Below are 19,751 nucleotides of genomic sequence, written 5' to 3'. Positions count from 1 at the left end.
TCAGCCTAAGAGTACAGCAAAGGCTGGGAACAGACTGATGCATATGCTAAGAAAGAAACTTCCTCTTACAAAAAAAAAAGTAACTACATCACAGCAGTTAACGTTTTTTTTGTATCCTACACTAACAAATGACACTAAGTGCCTGTTCACATTATTGTTAATGCTCCATTTTTCCCAGCTCTCATGTGACTCTCACACAGGCTGGAGTCAAAGTCCTGACAACTGAGGAACATGAAGTACGAGCAGAAACTGTTTTTGCTCGTGAGACTCGAACAATGAACCTGCACGTGCACTCATGGCCCTGGATACTTTCAATCTCATTTCCTGTTATTCAGTCACTTCTAGGTAGGAAGTATACAACACAGTACTAATAATATACTACAATACTAAAGGTATTTAAAGCACAGGGAATACTGAAGGCTTCCAGGAACATCCTGATTTACATAGGCTGTGTGTACGAACAGTCAGGAAAAGCAACTTACAAACTCAACATTTGTTAACACAATGTACGTTATTATTATAACCACTAATTGTGACAAGAGAGTAGAAGCACACGCACATGCACACCGTCCTCTTGTGGCCACTTCTGAAAACCACAACACCAAAAAAAACAAACCAAAAAAAAAACAAAACTTGGGTACAAAAGAAACACCATGTACCAAGTAGTAAAAATGTTAAAATATACATTTATTCCAAATGTTTTCAGAACAAAATAGCAGTGTGATGAATTTAGTACCTTAAAAGGTAAATCTGAACTGAAGTAATGACAAGTTATAATTATCTACAGGAATAAAACTCTAGAAGTCACATTTCCATAAAAATCATTTTACCTGTCCAAAAAGAAACTTCTCAAAACACTCACTCCATCCCAAACTCTAAAAACAACATTTGTAAAGTTTTATTTGCCGCTGTTTCCTGTCTGAATTTACTGTTTTGAAAAGTAAAGGTCAAGTCTTTCTGATCAGTTAGGACTTTGCTACAGACTTTAAAAGTATGTTCTTCAGGTAAGTGCACAGTTGGTTCATCAGGTCTTTGTTTTGACCCTCAACCCAGTGCATCTCAATCACCACGTCGCTCACCTCCTGCATCACGTTCAGCAGACACTTGAACAGGAAGTGTTCAACTGCACCCGGGCTCAGGGGTCTCTTGGCAGGTGGTTCACTTGCTGCAGAAGGTGTCTCTTTTGGTTCTGTTTCCTGTCCTGCTTCTGTGTATGAAGACTCCATGTCCACATCTTCATCTGCCATGTTTTCTAAGGCCTCATTTTGTTCTGCAGGTATGTTGTGTTTACTTGTCTCGGCTGAGTATGCGCCACTGCCAGTCTGCTGTGGACCAGCTAGCTCCTGTACAGGTGTCGTCGTGTTTTGACAACTATCATCAGGGGTGTTGCTGTTTTGGGTGGAGGCTGGGGCTGAGGCCACAGTGGTCTGAGAGCTGGTCCTAGCACAATGGGGCGCTCTGGGAAGCTCTCGCAGCTGACGTTTGTGTTCACGACGTTTCTGTCGTACATGGATCCAGGTGTTTTCCACAGCTGTCAGAAAGAGACCCTGCTCCTGCTCTCTGCATGGGACACGTTTATGCAGCACCTGTTGTGCAGAAAGGCCAGCAGACATAATGAGCTGACTGGAGAGTGAGCGTCAAGCTGATTGCTTTTAATGAATTAATTCAAAGTGCTGCAAACAGGGAGTGAACAGTAAAAGCCATACATGCACAGGTAATACAGAAGAACTGCAAACTCTCTCTGTTTTGCTCTGTTTTGATGTGACTGTGTAACAGTCTTAGAGGCTGTATGGAAATAGGTGTTAAAACAGCACAAGAGGCAGCAGTGGGGGCATGATGTTTCAGGTAACTGGTGAGACAAGGAAATGCAACGTGCAACATCCACTTTGAGCGATAGATTGTTGAGTGTGAAAGCCTATCGGATGCCAAAACACATCATGATTCATAATATTCAGACAGGACTTCACAACCCTAGAACACTTACCCTCAGGTCAGTGAGCGTCTTCTCCACCAGAGCAGTGATACAGTCCACAAAGCTACAGGAAGTGCAGCCGATGGCTGACGCCTTCACCTTGAGCTCGTTCAGTCCTGCTTCTGTTAGTGTGAACGACAGCGGTTTCCTGGTCTTCTCCAGTTTGCGCTTCTTACTGGGAGGAGACTGGGACAAAAGAGGGAGAAGCAGAGAGAATTAAACAATCTGACCACTGATTGTTCTGGACATGTAAAACAAATCCCAAATTAATCTTTCTCTTTATTAAAAGGCACATTTCATCAAATAGAAAACTTTACAAAAGGATAATAGGGAATGTGCACCACTGACAATGTAAATGCAGTTTTACATTGTGTAGATTAGCTATCAGAGGGACATTTTCTGCTTTTGGTTATTTTTTCTCCCCCAAATCATTCTGTTCATATTTTGGCTGTACATTTTGCTCACTATTTTTTTTAATCTGGTTTGTTATGTTCACTGATCTCACGCTCTTGTGTTTTTAAGTCACGTACTGGGACACGATGACCTGTCAAAACAGGAGGTTGAGAAACTTACAAACCACAGGCACTATCTTGTTATGGTGTTTTCAGACAAGAACATCACAGCCTAGAATGACTTAGTACTATAGTGATGTCCACAACAAAGCTCCCAACAGAGGGCAGTGAAATGTAGTGGTTTACACAGTACAAGCCATAACACACCCCCTTGGCAAATTTTAGTCTGTCATGAGATCAAATGTTTTCTTGTGACTTAACATGACACCACCTGGAAAAAATTAACTCTATTAACTCTCATCTAAGTGTTACTAAACCACAGAATCCACACAGTTCATATGGTCTGGGAAAGTCACCCATAAGAATGACATGTCTAATAATTTAAACGTTAACTTTGATAACCATACTTGGGTGAAAGAAACATAAGGGCTCAAAGTACGTGCACACATACAAAATACTGCAATACACATATTTTACACACTAGTGGAAAACTATCAAGTAACTGATACAATGAAACTATGTGGTTTCTTGTGTTGATCTCAACATCATGGAGTTGGTCTGCACAATGCTGTGACTTTGTGGATGCGCTCACTGACAAGCACTTGTTTCCCAGCTACACATTCACTTTGCAGTTGCTTTTGTCAGAAAAAAGCTTTTCAACAATTAATTGTCTTCAACTAAAATCCTTAGCATGTAACGAATGATGTATAGCAACAGAGATACGTCATTAGGTCTTATGAGCTGATAATTATGAGCTGTGGGGAGAATTTAGCTAAAAATATCAGTCTACCTATAAGCAAGGACAAATACACACAGGGTGGGTGCTCATTATACACCACAAGAGGGCGCTCAAACCACATGAGCTCCACATGGACCTGCAATGAATTAAACAGTGTTTCTTATTTCTAATCCCCTATAATGTCACACTGTGATGATGGTGGCGGTCATTACTCAACCGTGTCTGAATAGAGCAGTGTCTGCTACACGTTCACTGTGGCCAGTATTTCAGATCTGCGCTTGCAAGTCACTGCAGGCTGAGTGTTGGTGGGGAGGGGGCAGAGCAGACAGCATGGCCGACTGACCTACAAACAGCAGAAGGAAGGAGCAGCTTATGACCTTCACACTGCTGCACTCATCTGGAGCCAAGTTTTGATTACATGTTCCCTGTAGTGCATTACACTACAGGTTCTCTCTAATGACTTTAAGTGGAATTTGAAATAAAGTGCAGTAAATAAATCGTCATCTTTTCAGCATTTGATTCATGTTCACTGTGAGTAAAAGCTTTGTCCATCTTGATGTATTTGTGATGATTGTTTGTTAAAATTATGGCCCATTCAGCATGTTTAGAGGACATGGACATATTTAATTAATGGGCTGACAATAGATGCTGTCTTGTCTGGCTGCTGGTTAGAGTTATTTTTTCCTCGTTTCTCACTGATGTCTCTCCCCCTTTTCTCCAGGCTCTACAGGCCCTGAAGCTCATTGTTACAAGGAAAGGAAATCAATAAAATCCATCAAGGCAAATCTGTGTGTACAGACCATCCTTGACTAATACGTTGACATACACACATACATGCACACACACGCGCACACACAGATTCACAAAGACCATGAAACCCACTTGTACAGTTTTCTCATACACATCTCTCTATTGACTCACGTCCTCTTCTGACTGCTGCTCTTTCACTCCATTATTAATCCCACTTACCAACTATAACCTCACACACACACACACACACACACACACAAAATATGGCTAGACAAGCTCACAATAAAAGCCTGGCCTAATTTTGAAAACTAGGCAAGGTAAAAGCCTATGAGTTCAACAAGGGCTGTTCTCTCCAGATATGTTATTCAGTCATCCATCTTGACCTCCTAAGTGCACGTATACACACACGGCGTAGAAACAATTGCAGCCAATTTCACCTTCAGGCAAACACGAAATCCTACTCCAATCATCCCCATTCACTTTTTATCAAGTCAACACCACATGCATAGATTCTTCAACAAATCAACACACCTCAGAGTTCAGATAAAGCCAGGCAGTCTTGCACAATCCTTTATATTCTGTCTACATGTGCCCTAATCTCACTCACCACTGTTTCCATTCTCCTTTGTCTGCATTTTCTAAATTCATGTGCATCCTGTTTTCCTCTTGGTAATTTAAGAGTATTTAAGAGGCTTCTTGGTTATGGTGGAGCTGCACTTCACTTTGATTTGTGTTAAACAAGAGTGAAAAAGTAGCCAATGGTAGTAACAGAGGTCTACAGGCTGGTGAAGTAATACGTGGGTTAAGTAGGTCACATGTTACAGACTATATGTAACATTGATGAACAACCCCCATGACCAGAGGAACGAGCATGCAAGCAAGAATTACACATGCATGAATGTGTGTCATGTGACCACACACAGACAGCAAAAACACACTAAGCATGTGCTAGAGGGTTTGCCTGCAAATGATGGCCAGAAAGTGTGAAAGTGATGGAGGAGGTTTGCAGGAGAAAATGTAGGCCAATCTTTCTGCTCAACTGCTTTTATGGTGAAAAGGCCAAAACAGAGAAGAGTCCAACAATACACAAATAGCCCTCATCACAAAGCCTCTGCTGCACCTGCAGACCACCTCCCAGCTTTCTATTTGTTTTCGATCCATCGCTGTGAAACCATTCTTAGTCCTCTGTCTGATGCCTTTCACTGTTCTGGCTTTTTCATTGTCTCCGTTTTGTCTTTCTCTCACACTCTCTAACTGTACAGACTAGACAAAGGTATGTGTGGTGCAGATACACAATTGTGCCCTGGTAACTGTCGCCTGGATACAGCATTTTTTTAAAAATCACAAAAATATCTCCCCAGACAAAGGAATAAGTGCTTGTATTGGAACGAGGAATAAGAAGATACAGTCTGAAGAGAAGATGGAGCAGGACAGAGGTGGTTCTGGAAACATCCAGCAGCATGTGGGGAACTGCAAAATGTTGATGAGGTTATTTCCTTGGGAATTGTGTGTGTGTCTACTACTGTTTTTCAATGAATATCCAAAGAATATTGGGTGGTACCATAAAATCACAGCCAGAACTAGAGTTCTTCAAGTGCACAAGGGACAGAAATAAAACACAGAGACTTACAGGAACAATAACATCATCATAGAAACTCCAGGCCAGCGCCCACCGCATGGTTCGCCCCTGACAGAACTCTGTGTGGGTCACTTTAGGCACCTGAGCAAAAAAGAAAATAGAAAACATAGAGAATATAAATGCGCTTATGCTTGTAATGGGGTGTTAGTATAATGTGAGATAAGACATGAGAACCTTGACCACTATTTCCAAAAAACATCATTGCTGAGAAACTTTATTCCTGCTGTAAGTTTTATCTACACACACCTAACTATCCGTGAGAAATGAAAGACTAGGGGTCCATGATGTGAAAATTCTTCTACTAACAGAGCACTTTAACAGCTGCTGAGTCTGCTCCAGTAAACAGGAGGAGAGCCATTTAGATAGAGGCCAGGGGTCAAACAGCTCTTTCTGTGAGGCAGGATTTTATTTGTAACCAAGATTCACATTTGCTAAATTAAAAAACATCGAGCAGAGGAGGCACCAGAGAATTGAGTAATGGGCGATAAGAGCATTAGCATGTTAAGTAGACAAGGTTTCTTTTTTACACACACTTTAAAATAAGGCCACAGTCTCCTCCCTGGACATTAGCCAAGACTACAATCATTCTGATGAGCAGTGACTGCACCCTGAAACCTTTGGAAGGGGAAGCAGGCACAGGGGGCAACTGGAGTTTCTCATGAAAGAAGTGACTGGCACACAACCACAGGCCTGCAGCAGGCAGGAGACATGTGCTGGGCTATAAGTTAGGCTAATGATGTTAATGCATGTTAGCAATAGTGCTGTGTGAATCAGTCATGCACCGCTAACAGAAATCAGCTCATTCATGGCTCATTTGTAACATTGCTTAGCTGACGTATTAGGAAGAGCTGATCAGCTATAGTTCTGTAGGTTTCTGCTGTCCTGACAGCGATGGCTGGCACAGCAATATTCAGTCCCTGAAGAGTTTGAAAAGCGAGTCAAAGATGATTTTAACAGTCACCATCACCTGCACAGAGAGGCATGTTCCTGCATGAACAAGCTGTGGTTGCTCCGTAACACTCACTGACTGCAGTGGGTGCAGATTTATTCATCTGTGTTTGCCTTTGCTTTGCGTCTCACCGGCCACTCACCCCTTGCTTCCTCAGCTCCTCTTTCAAAGGTGCCAGGCTACATTTCTTCCCCAGCATGCAGCTGTACCACCTGCAGAAAGAAGAATCCATATTAAGCAGCTGTGTGCGACTGTGTCAGCAGCTCATGGCCTGGGCATGAGCTACGGAGCAGAGATCAAACGAGGTGAGGTGTGCTTAGAGGAGCACCACAAAGACACGAAGTAAAACACAAGAGCTGGAAAAACATCTGTGTGTGCACAGTCCACAGAGGAGGAAAAGATGCTTTGAAGCCATCCCATGCTGCAGGCTTGATCAATAATCTCTGCTGTGCAATAAAGAGATGAGGTTGGTCTTGATCAATGAGCAGTAGAGTCCAGCTGGGGAGGATGGAGCAAAGATAAACACATCAGGGACTCAGTCCAGAAGAAAGGCTGGTTAGTTTCACAAACCTTGTCAGCAGATATTTATTCAAACTAATCTGCTTTTTATTGAATCACCACAGCTTAGGGGGAAAAAAAAAATCACAGCATGTAATTTCCATAAATATTCACAGAACAATCCGTTTATTCACCCTCATTTCTGCAGGTCTCTAAAAAGTGTCCTCTTACTGTGCAGCTGTGGAAACTTAAATGAAAAAAGCTCAGAGTTGGTTAAAATGCTCACCTTCAATTGTATGGTCTAACTTTCAACCATAACAAATCAATTGATGGAATTTTTTCCTGATTTATGCCACATATCATTAAGGGCACAATACTAGCTTCACAGGAGAGGTTGGACATATCGCAAACAGTACACACCCTAGTTATTATTCTCCAAAAAGACCAAAAGTTAACATCTAAATGTAAATACAACATAAACACAATCAACAACATAAGCAAGGAAATTGAAGTGATTTTTCAGTAAGGGTTAGTTAATCAGCATTAAAACAACAAATGTTTGGCTTTATTATAAATGATTATTATTATTATACTAACATTATTACAGAAAACACCCTGAAACCAAACTCACACCCATATATACATAACCATAATCGCTAAATGTGGATAGGTAAAAATCTGCAGTCACACCCAGCTCGACAAAATGAGTGTGTGACAGTAAGAAAGGCACTGAAATGTAATCAGGTGTGGGATGTATGAAGATGCCCAGAGGGGTGAAGGGGAAAGCAACATGTCAGCTTCAGTTGACAGTGAAATATTGCACAGCCCTAATATTCACAGATGTTCTCCGGTTTCTGGCTTAGTGGGGAAGCCCCTGAACACCCTCCTCCATCACTGGCTTTTTCAAACATCCCGAAGTGTGCAGCTGCATTAGCATCCATATTCAATCTTCTCTCTTCACATTTTTGAAGCACAGGCATGTGATTAGAAGCTTATTACCAGAGATGGTAATTTTCATATCAATGACATGATAAATGTGGAGTGTTACCTCCTTTCTAACCCGGGCTCTGGGCTTTTGGATGAGTGAAATACTCGGGACTGAGGTGGCTTGGCCTTATCTGACAGTAATTATACTTCAGTGGAAAGAAGATGGGCAGGGTGGGGTGGTAAATAGTCTCAAAGGACCAATTGGCGAAGCTGGCAGTGTTTCCATGGACACCTGATAACTCCAGTATCCCAGCATGCTTTTGGGAGTGACAGCTGGCTGCGGTTGGTTTGACCTGAGCCACAAACCTGTTAAATAAACCTGGATTTGTTCCTCTCCTCGCTACATGAGTGTAACACAGAGCCACACAAGAGCAGGCAGGTGATAACATCAGCCTCTCTCAGGGCCGCTCATCTTTCCACTGCAGCATTATGCAAACAGGCGCACACAGACACACACACACACTGCACTCCCTCTTGGAGGCCAAGCAGGTGCGACATGTTTAATCAGTTTTAATAGCACCACTCTGCAGCTTCCTCTACCCATGTTTCACTCCGCTGCCCTGGTGACAGCCCTGGTAACAGGGGAGGGTAAAGTGACAGCCCCACCTACCCACCCAAAACACAGCTGGTCCCAGTGGGTTTCCGGATACAGTACAGGGCGAGTTTGTGCCAAATCCATTAAACCAACTGTGGCTGACAGCTCCATAAATGTGCAGCAACCCATCTGCCCCAGTTTAGCTCACAGTGTCTCCCGTTCACTGGTGCTGTCAGTGACTGTTTAAAGCTCTCACAGCCTCTCCAGAAAGAATAAAAATGCAGCACAACTAGCTGCCATTTTGAATATGTACTGTAGCTCTGAGGTCCTGGATTTTTACTATTCCTAATTTTAATTGGACACAATAAATCTGGTTTAGATTTGGCTTTACTGTCTGAGTCAGGGTTTATTTAGCAGGACAATGTCCTGTTCTTTTCCTCACCGCAGGCGTTTCTTGAGCTGCAGGCTGTCATGAATGATCCTCTTGACAAACTCCAGCTCTCCACCCTCTGCCATGATCTCTGTCACCCCACCGGTGTTCACTGAACTGGGAGGAGGTCGCCGTGAATTCCTGGAGTTTACACCCTGGGGCGAGCAACAAGACAGACAGATTAAGATGAAATCCTATTAGACGCCTGTTGCTATCATCTAAACAAACTGCTCTGACCAGCAAACGAGTGTTTTCTCTCAATATACCAAACTCCCATGATCAAAGAATTTAATGTTTATGAACTAAAATTCTTGAGACTCAAAAAGGACAGCAGTAAATTTTTACCTGTGCTTCCATCTGGTTCGCAAAGAAAGGAGGGTTGCACATGCAGAAATCATATATGATCTCCGTTTCCTCTTTCAAGGCATCCATCAGTAAAGTCTTCTGAGGGACTTTGACGACTGGGGAATGTAAGAACAGTGAGGTGAGACTAAGATCTGTGAGCTGGATGTTAGGTACTACTTTGTACCACATTCATGAAGGCCAATTTAAGACCAGAATCTTAAAAATATGATAGATGCAAACATCACATAGGCTGGTGTAACATCTATCCATCCACCACGTTATTATGTCTTTTCTGTTTTTAACCTGGAAACACTGAAAATTCAAAAAGATCTTAAAAAGTGCTGTTGATATGATGACAATGGATAGAGATGCACATTCCAGTTTCTTTTGCTAAAATTTTCTAAATTTGCTCCATGCCTGAGTGGAAACCTGGCTACTGATTGCCATTACGTTTACTGGTAGTCACAGTGACTGCAGTTTAGCCAGAGGCAGATAATGTCTCTTTAAGACACATTAACCACTGTCTTGAAAAACTGCTGTTTGTCTTAAGATAGTGGTCCTTTACCTTTAATGAGGTCAGACAGGTTGTTCTGCTCCACGTTTTTTGTAGCATAGTTAAAGCAGATGTCATCCACCTCTGTAGCAAGGAAATACCAGCTGTTCATTGTGGCTCCCAGCAAGGGGTAGATACAAGACGCCCCTGTGCCTGAAGAAACACACACACACACATTTTTGACAGCTTGACGATGATGTTTGTATTTGTGATGATAAACGATTATGACTGAACGATTAGTATGGAAAATGTCTGGGCTTCTCTTTTCTTTAACTTAGTGGCCAAAATGGACAACACATGCCAGTTTCAGTGGCAATGATACAATGATTAAATTATTCATATCTAACAAGGAACAAGGTAATTCAGTCTGGGATTAAAGGTCGCACAGTGGTGATCCATCAGGGAGCAGACAGCTTCAATCTGCTTACAGAAAGGTTCAGGGTCACCAATCAGTGCCCTGAGGCTCTAGAGAGGACACACACATTTGTCTTTCTGTAGTTCGGGTTAGGGTTATACATAATGCATTCACGAGCCTCTTAGCCTAAATGTAACATCACAAAAACATGCAAATGCTCAGATCTAACCCTAAACCTGAATCATCCCTTTGGAAATATGTGAAACAGTGGTCACTGGCAAAAATGCCACAGTAATGGTCTAAAACACACAATCAGAACACACACAAAGAGAGAGCCTTCTCTCTGACAGACAGAACATCAAACAAGCTGAGACATGTGGATAGGGATTTGGCTGATTAGTACTGGGAACAGTGGGAATGACTGGGCTCATGTACCAGCTGGAGGCACCAACTGACATTTCGAGTGCCGCTCTGAGCTGCTGGCAGCCACATGAAGAGTAAACAAGACCCGGGGTCTCTCACTGAAATTATCTCAGGGCCAACTGCTTGAACATGTTTTTTGTACTTCTTTCTACAGAGGACTGCAGCTATATCCAGTCCAAAACTGTGCCAGTGTGAGTATGGGGTTTCCAGAAACCATCAGACTATCCATTAAACAGTTCTGATGGTGAATACTGGCAGCACCAGCTATGCAGTTTAGGAGGAAGATAAATTGTATTAAGAGCTGGGTCAGGACACTGTGCTAAACATGATGAGACACTGTCAATTTAAACATGTTAATTCCAAATGATTGAATGAGTAGAAAGAGGAAGAAACTAGACCTGAGAAAAACTCTCGGGAAATGACAAGTGATTCGTTTGCGACACATTCATTGCACCAAAAGTCACATATAACATGTCATCTGCCAAGAGGATGACATGAGCGTACCGATGTCGATGCCCCTGCGTGGCTGTTTCGGTCCGTTGATGAGGTCCTCCACCCAGTGGATGTAGTTGAGACGTAGGGGGACAGTGGGTATGAGGCGCTCCAAAGGGATCTCGATGGTCAAGCCAAAGTCCTCCTTAAGCAAAGTGCAGGTCAGTGCCCTCACCGCCTCCGGCTCTTTGAAATTCACTCTGCAGGAGAAACATCAGACTGTCATCACAACTGTGATCAGCTGCCATATATACATTATATACCACTTATTCCTGCCACCCAGGGGATCACTAGTCCATCACAGGGCTGACACACATACACACTCAAATTCCAACCAACCGGGCAATTTGGAATCACCAATTAGCCTAATCCCAACCTGCATGTCTGTGGACTATGGGAGGAACATGGACCCTGGGTTTAATAGAATTAGACACCAGACCCCGCTTGCTGTAAGCTAACAGTAGTAACTTGAATTCAATGTTCTTGTATATCTGCTTGTGTTAAAACAACATATAAACCTGCTATAACATATTTTTTGGCAACTTCAGAGGAAACAGGTTGAGAACAAAACTAACCATGAAGTTTGTTTTCCTGACTGACTGCTAGTGTTTCTTCCACCATTTAACTTGACTGTTAGTGAGTGACCTCAGCATTTAATAAGGTTAATAAAGACTTAAGAGTAGCAGGAACGTGAGACAACCTATAAATATAAGAACAAGGATTGTATGAAAGCCCAGTGTCCTGTTCAGGGGACATTGAAGTGATTTTACTAAACAGCCCTTAACACAGTACTTCATTAACCCTCTGTTACTTCAGCCTGGTGTAGCTCTCTGCACGCACACATACACAAACACAGAGGACAATAGGGAAATAAGCACCCCATCAATTTACAATCCCCTGCTAATGACAATTAAATACACATTTTCCAGACTACTTAAACCTCCCACTTTTTATTCCCAGTTCTCAGTCCCACATGTTCAGCTTTCCCATCTTTTCTTCTCAACATGTTTAATGATTTCAGCTGTCACACAGGCAGGCACGAGTGCAGTAGACAAAATGAGGGGGTGAGATAGGTATAATTAAAGCTTCTCTAAGTGTTTCTGCACCTTGGAGGATGCAATTAGATGCATCCTGGTGATGGCACCTCACAAGTTTAGCCTGAGCATATTCTAGTGGGAAAAAAAAAAAAAAAAAAAAGCATAAAAAACATCCACTGTTCGTAATCATGGAGCTACAAATCAGAGCCAAAGCAGTCAACTTCTGATTGTGGTTTATTTTTCATTGTTCTGTTTTTTTCCCACATATCAAATGAAATAATTTACTCCTCTTTGGTACTACTTCACAACAGTTTAAAGTGAACCCCAATTTCTATTTTCATCTTTCCTTCCTGTGTAATGACCACAACGCATCAAACTAATTTAAATGGGTGTTCATGCTGAAAACAGTCCTGTGTTAAAAACACAAGGGGCTGTGTTGCTTCATCCAGCAGTAATATATGAAATACAGTACAGGAAGTCCAGTTTGAAGGTTTTTCAAAAGCCACAATGCTGTGCTTGATTTAAAAAAAACACCATAAAACATGTTCTTCTAGAAAGGTAAACTGTGGAAATAAATATACTTGCATTACAAAGTAACTGAGAAATTTATGCTTGCACATATTTGATTATACAGTGCAGCCTTTTCTAGGATGATGGGCTCCATTCAAATAATGAGGCAGCTGCATTTTTCTGAGTGGGGCCAAACCATGAATATGTTAAAGTAACTGCACACAGACCCCAGATGGTGCCCACTCACTTAAACTGGGATGAATCTAAACTTTTCTAAGGCTCTGAAAGTTTTAGAGTGGTGCTGAATAATAATACGTCCATGGGATGAATCAATTTGAATATGTCCTGAGGCAGCTCTGACATTTAACCTTTTGGGAGCATTTCAACGAAATTCTTCTCAGTTTTGGTTAGTTTCAGCTGCCAGGCCTAGCAACTGGTGGAGGTGAGGTGCTCTGCTTTGTAGAGCTGAGCATTGCTGCAACAATGTTCACATCTCCTTTAGGAGATTTACTTCATCTTACTGCTTCATCTCCCCCCACTCATTTCCTGTCACCTCTCAACATGAGCTGTCTAAAAATACCAAATTATTTGATATTGAAAAAACAAGACTGAGTAAAAAACAGGGGACAAACCAGCCTTGGTCCCTGAACTCTGTATCTGTATCTTCACTCTGGAGTGATAACATGGCCAAGTGTGAGACAGATATAAATGAGAAGTGATTTACCTGTAGAGTATGACATCAATCTTTCCCAGTGTCTCTTGGCCTACTGAACATATTTGGTTAATGGTCCAGTTTATTCAGCCGCTGAAGGAGAAAACTAACATCTGGCTCTTTTGAGGTTGTACAGCACTACGGCAAAAGATGAACCAGTGAAACATTTTGAAATTTAAAATGTCTTGAGCACAGGGGAGAAATTCAGGCTAAAGAGGGAGTAGTGACACATTAGTGAAAGGCTCACACTTCCCCAAAATGAAGGCCAGTCTGTCTCATCTGTCCAGCTCAGATATTCTGCCCCTTTCATTTTTCCTCAGAGGCATCATTAGATGAGGATCAATATTCAGAGAGGAAAGAAGGCTCCGGTCAGCCCTCTATTTTTAGCCACTGATGAGTGTGTGCATGGTAGTGTGTGTGTGTGAGATGCAGTCCGATTACTCCTATCAGCAGCCCTGCGAATGCCACATCTCCATGGCAACCCCACCTACTGAACAGATGAGGAGAGCACGCAAATCCGGCCACGCTGGAGCAATGGCTGATGCCAGGCAGAGCGTGAGAGTGCCCGTGATTTACGTCTCTGCTGCCACATAGGTGCACCATGCGTGCTTACGACATGAGCGTGGCTGACGGGATACAGTGTGGGACAAACGAGTAAAGAAGTCAATGAAGCCAGATATAGCGTACTGCAGCAATATAAGAAGCACTACAGAAAGTAGGCAGGAATCGAGAGGCAGTCAGAGCTCAAGACATGATCCCAGCTTGTGTCCAGATGAAAAGGAGCAGACTGAAGTGTAGAGTGAGAACTCAAGAGATAAAGAACGAACAGAGGAAAGAGATTCATGTGCTGAGAAACAGAAAAGTACTTGGCTCAGGTGGATGAAAAGGGCAACATCATTAAATCCAAGGGGAGTTTACTGCTGAGACAAACAGCTCAGTCTCACATCCATGTTACGCGATCAGCATGAAAGCAGACGCAGTAACATGCTTGCTCACTCTTTCAGTATCACAGTGAGGTGACCTTCAAGGTGCATCTACTTCACTCAGAGTGCTGGGGAAAATTTTGTGCTGATTAGTAGCATCCTCTGCTCTCATGCAGGGTGATTTTCTGAGTGAAACACAAAGGCAGAAATGAGTGCACTTAAAACCCAGAGTGACACTCTACTACTGAATATCTCGGAGCTTGTTGGTTGATATGTTAAATTTCTTAAAATGCCGATGCAAGAAAAAAAAATAGCCATTAGGATCCCCACAGCAACTCAATTTTCAGTGTCAATGTTTCAATGACAATTACTATTCATAATGATTTAAGTTTATTACTTATTTATAGGAGCTTTACAAATCATCAAAATATTGGCTATTTAATAACTTTAACAGTTAATGTCCCATACTGCTCATGTTGCTTCAAGAAAGCTGATTGGAGTTGATCACCAGCTTCCACAAAACAGAAATTATAATCCATAAATAACTGGCTTTTAGATAAACAGGTGTGTGGTGACGTCCTATGTGTCATGGGCACAACATGACCTCTCCACAGCAGAATCACAGGGTCAAATGTGTAAAAATAATACACTACCTAAGGCAGTGGGCTTCCCTGCTCTCTCTAATCAGGAAAAAAAGCAGCATTTTAATGGCTCTGCTGGGCTTTCCAGTGAGGGCTGCTGATCATTGTAGGTTTACAACTGTCATTTTGTCATGGAAGGTCATAATTATTCACTAATTGTTCTCTTTTACTACAATGAACATGTTTAATAAAATATCTCTGAACAAAACTGGTGTGAAAATTGAACACTTCATTAATTACAGGCGTGGAAATCTTTCCACAGAAGAACGTCTCCCAGCCCAGACAAAATACGACGAGCAAATTAAATGTCACCTGGGCTGTTGCATTTTTAATGGCCTTAATTTTTTTGCCCCTAATCCACATATCTATGTCAGATCAGACAGATAGAAAAATATCATAATGTGACTGACACACACACACACACACACACACACACACACACACACACACGACTATTTGGACCCTTATCTGGCCCTCTTCACTTCAATTCCAATCACATCCACCATATTTCTTCTCCTGCTGCCTCTGGTCTGAGCTCCACTCTATCAGTCGTCTTCACTGACGATCCCTAAATGCGGCTGAACATATCTCCCCGAGGACTGAGTGAGTGTCTCCCCAAGATTACTCTCATCCCCTAACTCACTGCTTATATACTTAAAAACCCAGTAGATTAATTCAACGAGAAATACAAAACCACACTAATCCTTCCACTGATGGAATGACAGACTGATGGGGTAGAAGAGCCAAATTTCTGCAGACGTGTGTTGATACAACACACAAAGTAAGAAGCAAATCCTGGACATCCGTTCATGTTGTAGAAAAAAAGACAATGAACTGGCAGCTGACTCCTGCCTGTATTACTGTACTCCTCCTCAGTGTACAGCTATTTTAATGTTGCTTAAATGATTTGCCAAACTACTTACCAACATTGAAAACTATATTATTTTTAAACAGTGACAGGCCCTAAATAAATGTGTTTAACTCACAGGACTCACATGGACAAAGTTTAAATCCTCATCTCCATTAGGTTGACAACCGAGCGGCAGTGACTGCATGACAGTAAAAACTGCGATAGTCAACTTTTGATATTTATTTGTTTTCAGGCAAAATATCAAACATTCTATGGTTTAATGTTGAAAAATGAGAATTTGCCGCTTTTCCTTGTTACATCTTTGCAAACTGACTGTTTTTGAATTTTCTTTTTTTTTTTTACTTTTTCCTGATTGTGTATCAACCAAATGATTAAGAAAATGTGCAGCTATTTCAGCAAATCTAAATGTAACTACAAGATTCACATCATAAAAATCATCAAGAAGCTCAAAGTGACAAAATGAAATGATTTGCGCTCAACTTGAGCTAAACATGAATGGAGGAGACATGAATGTGATTTTCCAAATTTGATGATCAATTTCATACTCAATTTCATACACTAGTTACAATTTAATTCAAATTACAGTTTAAGTAACAAAAGTCAAACTACTAAAGTAGAATGGCCTGTTCCAGAATAAATAATTAACTGGATTATTCGGTAACTATACACTAGTATACATTATTAAGTAGCTCGTGAAACTAACAACCAATGTTTCATTTCTGTCTTTTTACATTTTCATCTAAAAAAAAAAGAAGAAAAAAAAAAAGAAAAATAATTATCTAAACAGAATTTCCATAATGGATGTCTAGCCAAAACATTTCAGCCCTATTGTTTGTCGTCTGTCTGTCAGGGACCCACAGACAGACAGAGAGACAGTACAAACTGATAATTAACACCTGTCACAGACGGACATCAAGTGGAGCTTTACAGCGTGCCCACACACGTACACACGACCAGCCACAGTATGATTGACTGGCCACCTCAATACCACCATAGAGGATTAGGCGACACCAATATGTTCACAGTCGCACACATATGTTCAGACTTGCTGCAGTGACACCGTGTTCACATTCATCTGCATAACAGACAAAAACAAGTCATTTCCTCACTGAGCAGACGTGATACCTGTTTAATGCGACACAAACAAAGGAGGAGGAGAGTGTCTCAGTCCTGACAGATGAACAGCAGACCTCAAACACAAGCTCAACAATACCTGTCAGCTCTTAGCATTGGCAGGTTCCTTTGTTTTGACAGACATTTGTATTAGTTGAGAAGCATTAAAAAAAAAAAAATCTAAAAAAAAGACTAATCAAATGTGCTGTTCTTAAAAAACTAGACCCTTAATCAACCTAACACCCCAGTTCCCCAGTGATGATCTCCATGGTATAGATAATAGTTATATTTCAATACCACAAAAAAGTACCTATAGAAATATTTCCACAAGCAGCTGCACTAAGACTTTACATGACACAATTCAAAACTAGAAGAATTTTTGTTTATACAAGGAAATATATAATTCAGCATTTGAACCAAGCATTTGATTTGAATTTCACTGGTTCACTGGTTGTGTTTTCTTGGGCAACTATTGTTAGGGACTAACCACTGCAAAACCAGCCATCACAGCATGAGTCAGATCCTTACAAGTGCCCATTTTTCCTGCTTCCAACGCATCGACTCCAAGACCTGACGGTTCACTCGCTGCCTAATATATCTCACCACTTGTCAAATCCCAGTGTAACAAGATTAGCAGTCATAATGACTTCACCTGCCAGTGGTTTTAATGTTGTGCCTATTCTTCCTTTGTTCTTTCTAACATCATGACTTCTCAGCTAAATCTGGTTGGGAAGGGGACACACAATAACAGGAGCAGTATCACAATCTGTGTTTACACATTTAGATAAAACACAGGAAGCTTACTGGGCAGCTCCTACTTTTAAAATTGGGAGTTTGATTTAAGCGGTCACTTATATAGAAGTTGCTTTATAGAAGAAAAAGAGCAGAAAACAGAAGACGGGGTGAAAAAAGAAAAAAAAAACTTTTTTGTTGATTTTGGATTCAATCATTTGTGCAGTGTTGTTCTTCCTGCTGTTGCAGGAAGCTGAATGAGCAGTAAAGACGGGAGTCAGCTGGGACCTGAGCAGTGCTGAACTGGATCATTGGGGTTTGACTGAGCTAGGCTGGCATTTTCATATTCTCAGCATTAATAAATGACATGGAGACAGAGCTTTGAGAGCAAGACTGTTAAAGAATAAACAAGACAGTACGAGATAGACGTGACATGTCAGCTTATGTCTGAAAAGGTCTTATGGGACTGTTGAACACCTCAGTCAAAGTCCAAGCCAAAATTAGCCTCCAATCTTCTAGTTTCATGTTTAACACAAGGAACCAGGCTGCAGGGATTTACTACCATTCATCCACAGGAGCATTAGTGACTTGGCTGATAATGTGTCATTCACATGACACGGGCTATGGATGGGACAACTTCCCGTCTTTATACACACACACCAGAGTTGCAATCAAAGATTACTTTACTTATTGACTAATCTGTGGATGACTTTCTAAAAATACATATCCAGCCAAGCTGCTGTGACGTGGCCCTCAGTGAGCTATTCAGACATTAAAAGCAGAGACAGAGCTGAGTTACAATCTCAGGTACATACACAGGTCGTCCTGACAGGCTGGTGTGCACGTGCTGCTGGAAGTCCGGGTACTTGGAGGCCAGGTATGCGAAGTCCGGAGGTTTGTCTTTGTAACGGTTCCGGGGATGCATGGACTTGTTGAGAGCCATGTCAGCAGCCTGGGAAAAAAAACAAACATAAATGTGCTTTAGTTTGAAGCATCAGCAGACACGTAAGCTTTATACACAAACTGTGGTTTATGAGACGCAAACCGACTTCAACCACACATAGCTGGAAAATATGAAAAAATGATTTTCCCCGACAACATAAAGCATTTACTGTTTCCCTTAGTCCAAATGATACATTCAGACTCCTCCAGGTACTGTCAACTTCACGTTGAAAGGGTTCACTTCTCAAACTAACGGAGCTAACTAAGTTAACCACCAAGCTAACCCTACAAGCTACAGCCAAAACTAGTTTGTCAAAACTATTTACCTTCCTGAGCAGATTTTTTTGTGGCGATGGAGCTGGTAAATACCCTCCGACCGGCGCTGGCAGCGTTTTTTACACTTAAAAAATGTGTATAGAAACAAACAAAACTCACGTCGTACTAACGTTTTCACATTCTTCTTTTCTCTTCCTGGAAGTCGTCGGCGTAGCATCTGGACGCTGATGCGTGATGACGTCTGGAAAACGGTTTCCACGTAAACGGATTTTACAGCTGAACCTTTCGATAAAATAAATAAAAAAATGTTTTACTCGCTTTACAACATTAAAAATACTACTTCAAGCGCATTTCATCATGTCGTTTAAAGGCCTAAAATTATTTTATTTTTTTGGAAATTATTTTACAGGGAAGTTTTATTTCACAAATATATTTTTTCTAAAACAATTCCCATGTTTTTCCCCCGTTTCATTTTTTTGTTAAACTCAGCAAAATAACATAAATTTAGAAAACTACAGCAAACTGCACATATATTACAATTGCAGATTTTTAGGATTAACCTTTTTGTTTCCTTTTTAAATATTTTTGTCTTAATTTCCCTGTGTAGGTTTTGAAAGTACCTTCCTCTCGCCTGTGTAATGTATGGACAAAATATATTCTGACCAATGACATTTTGGGAAAAAAAGTAAAATGAACACCAGCTTCTGCGTGCGTCTGTACACTATTAATATTTTTAGTCTTTATCTCTATTCACTCATCACTTAGTTGACTTTATTTACACTACTTTAAAAGCTCAGTCTGTTTATTTTGAATGT

At 41.3% G+C, this 19,751-nt stretch overlaps 1 protein-coding gene across 3 annotated transcripts; it reads right to left on the bottom strand.

Annotated features, from left to right (window-relative positions):
* Nucleotides 1-666: 666 nt before the first annotated feature.
* mettl16 (methyltransferase 16, N6-methyladenosine) lies at nucleotides 667-19,168 on the bottom strand. Of its 3 annotated transcripts, none has more exons than XM_026298649.1 (10): nucleotides 19,096-19,168; nucleotides 18,534-18,670; nucleotides 11,192-11,379; nucleotides 9,922-10,062; nucleotides 9,357-9,472; nucleotides 9,024-9,166; nucleotides 6,704-6,773; nucleotides 5,604-5,693; nucleotides 1,985-2,158; nucleotides 667-1,586 (listed from the first exon to the last, which is right to left on the bottom strand). In XM_026298649.1, exons 2-10 carry the CDS (start codon nucleotides 18,659-18,661, stop codon nucleotides 966-968), a joined length of 1,671 nt encoding a protein of 556 aa, XP_026154434.1. In that variant the 5' UTR covers nucleotides 18,662-18,670; nucleotides 19,096-19,168; the 3' UTR covers nucleotides 667-965. The 3 variants fall into 3 exon arrangements, with proteins under 3 accessions (XP_026154434.1, XP_026154435.1, XP_026154433.1); XM_026298650.1 differs by having other exon boundaries at nucleotides 19,107-19,145; XM_026298648.1 differs by having other exon boundaries at nucleotides 18,987-19,144.
* Between the last annotated feature and the right edge of the window lie 583 nt (nucleotides 19,169-19,751).

This window comes from Mastacembelus armatus, chromosome 13 (assembly GCF_900324485.2).
Source record: "Mastacembelus armatus chromosome 13, fMasArm1.2, whole genome shotgun sequence".
In the NCBI taxonomy this organism is placed as follows: Eukaryota; Metazoa; Chordata; class Actinopteri; order Synbranchiformes; family Mastacembelidae; genus Mastacembelus; species Mastacembelus armatus.
This window is presented reverse-complemented; position numbering and strand designations above follow the sequence as displayed.

What these genes read in the sequence shown, in the direction of transcription:
- mettl16 (XM_026298649.1), bottom strand. Translation starts at nt 18,661, where the DNA reads ATGGCTCTCAACAAGTCCATGCATCCCCGGAACCGTTACAAAGACAAA. An exon ending in CGAACCAGATGGAAGCACAG is followed by an intron (nt 9,167 to 9,356) that starts GTAAAAATTTAC and finishes TGCTCGCCCCAG; the next exon opens with GGTGTAAACTCCAGGAATTC. An exon ending in ATGATGATGTTATTGTTCCT is followed by an intron (nt 2,159 to 5,603) that starts GTAAGTCTCTGT and finishes CTTTTGTCCCAG; the next exon opens with TCTCCTCCCAGTAAGAAGCG.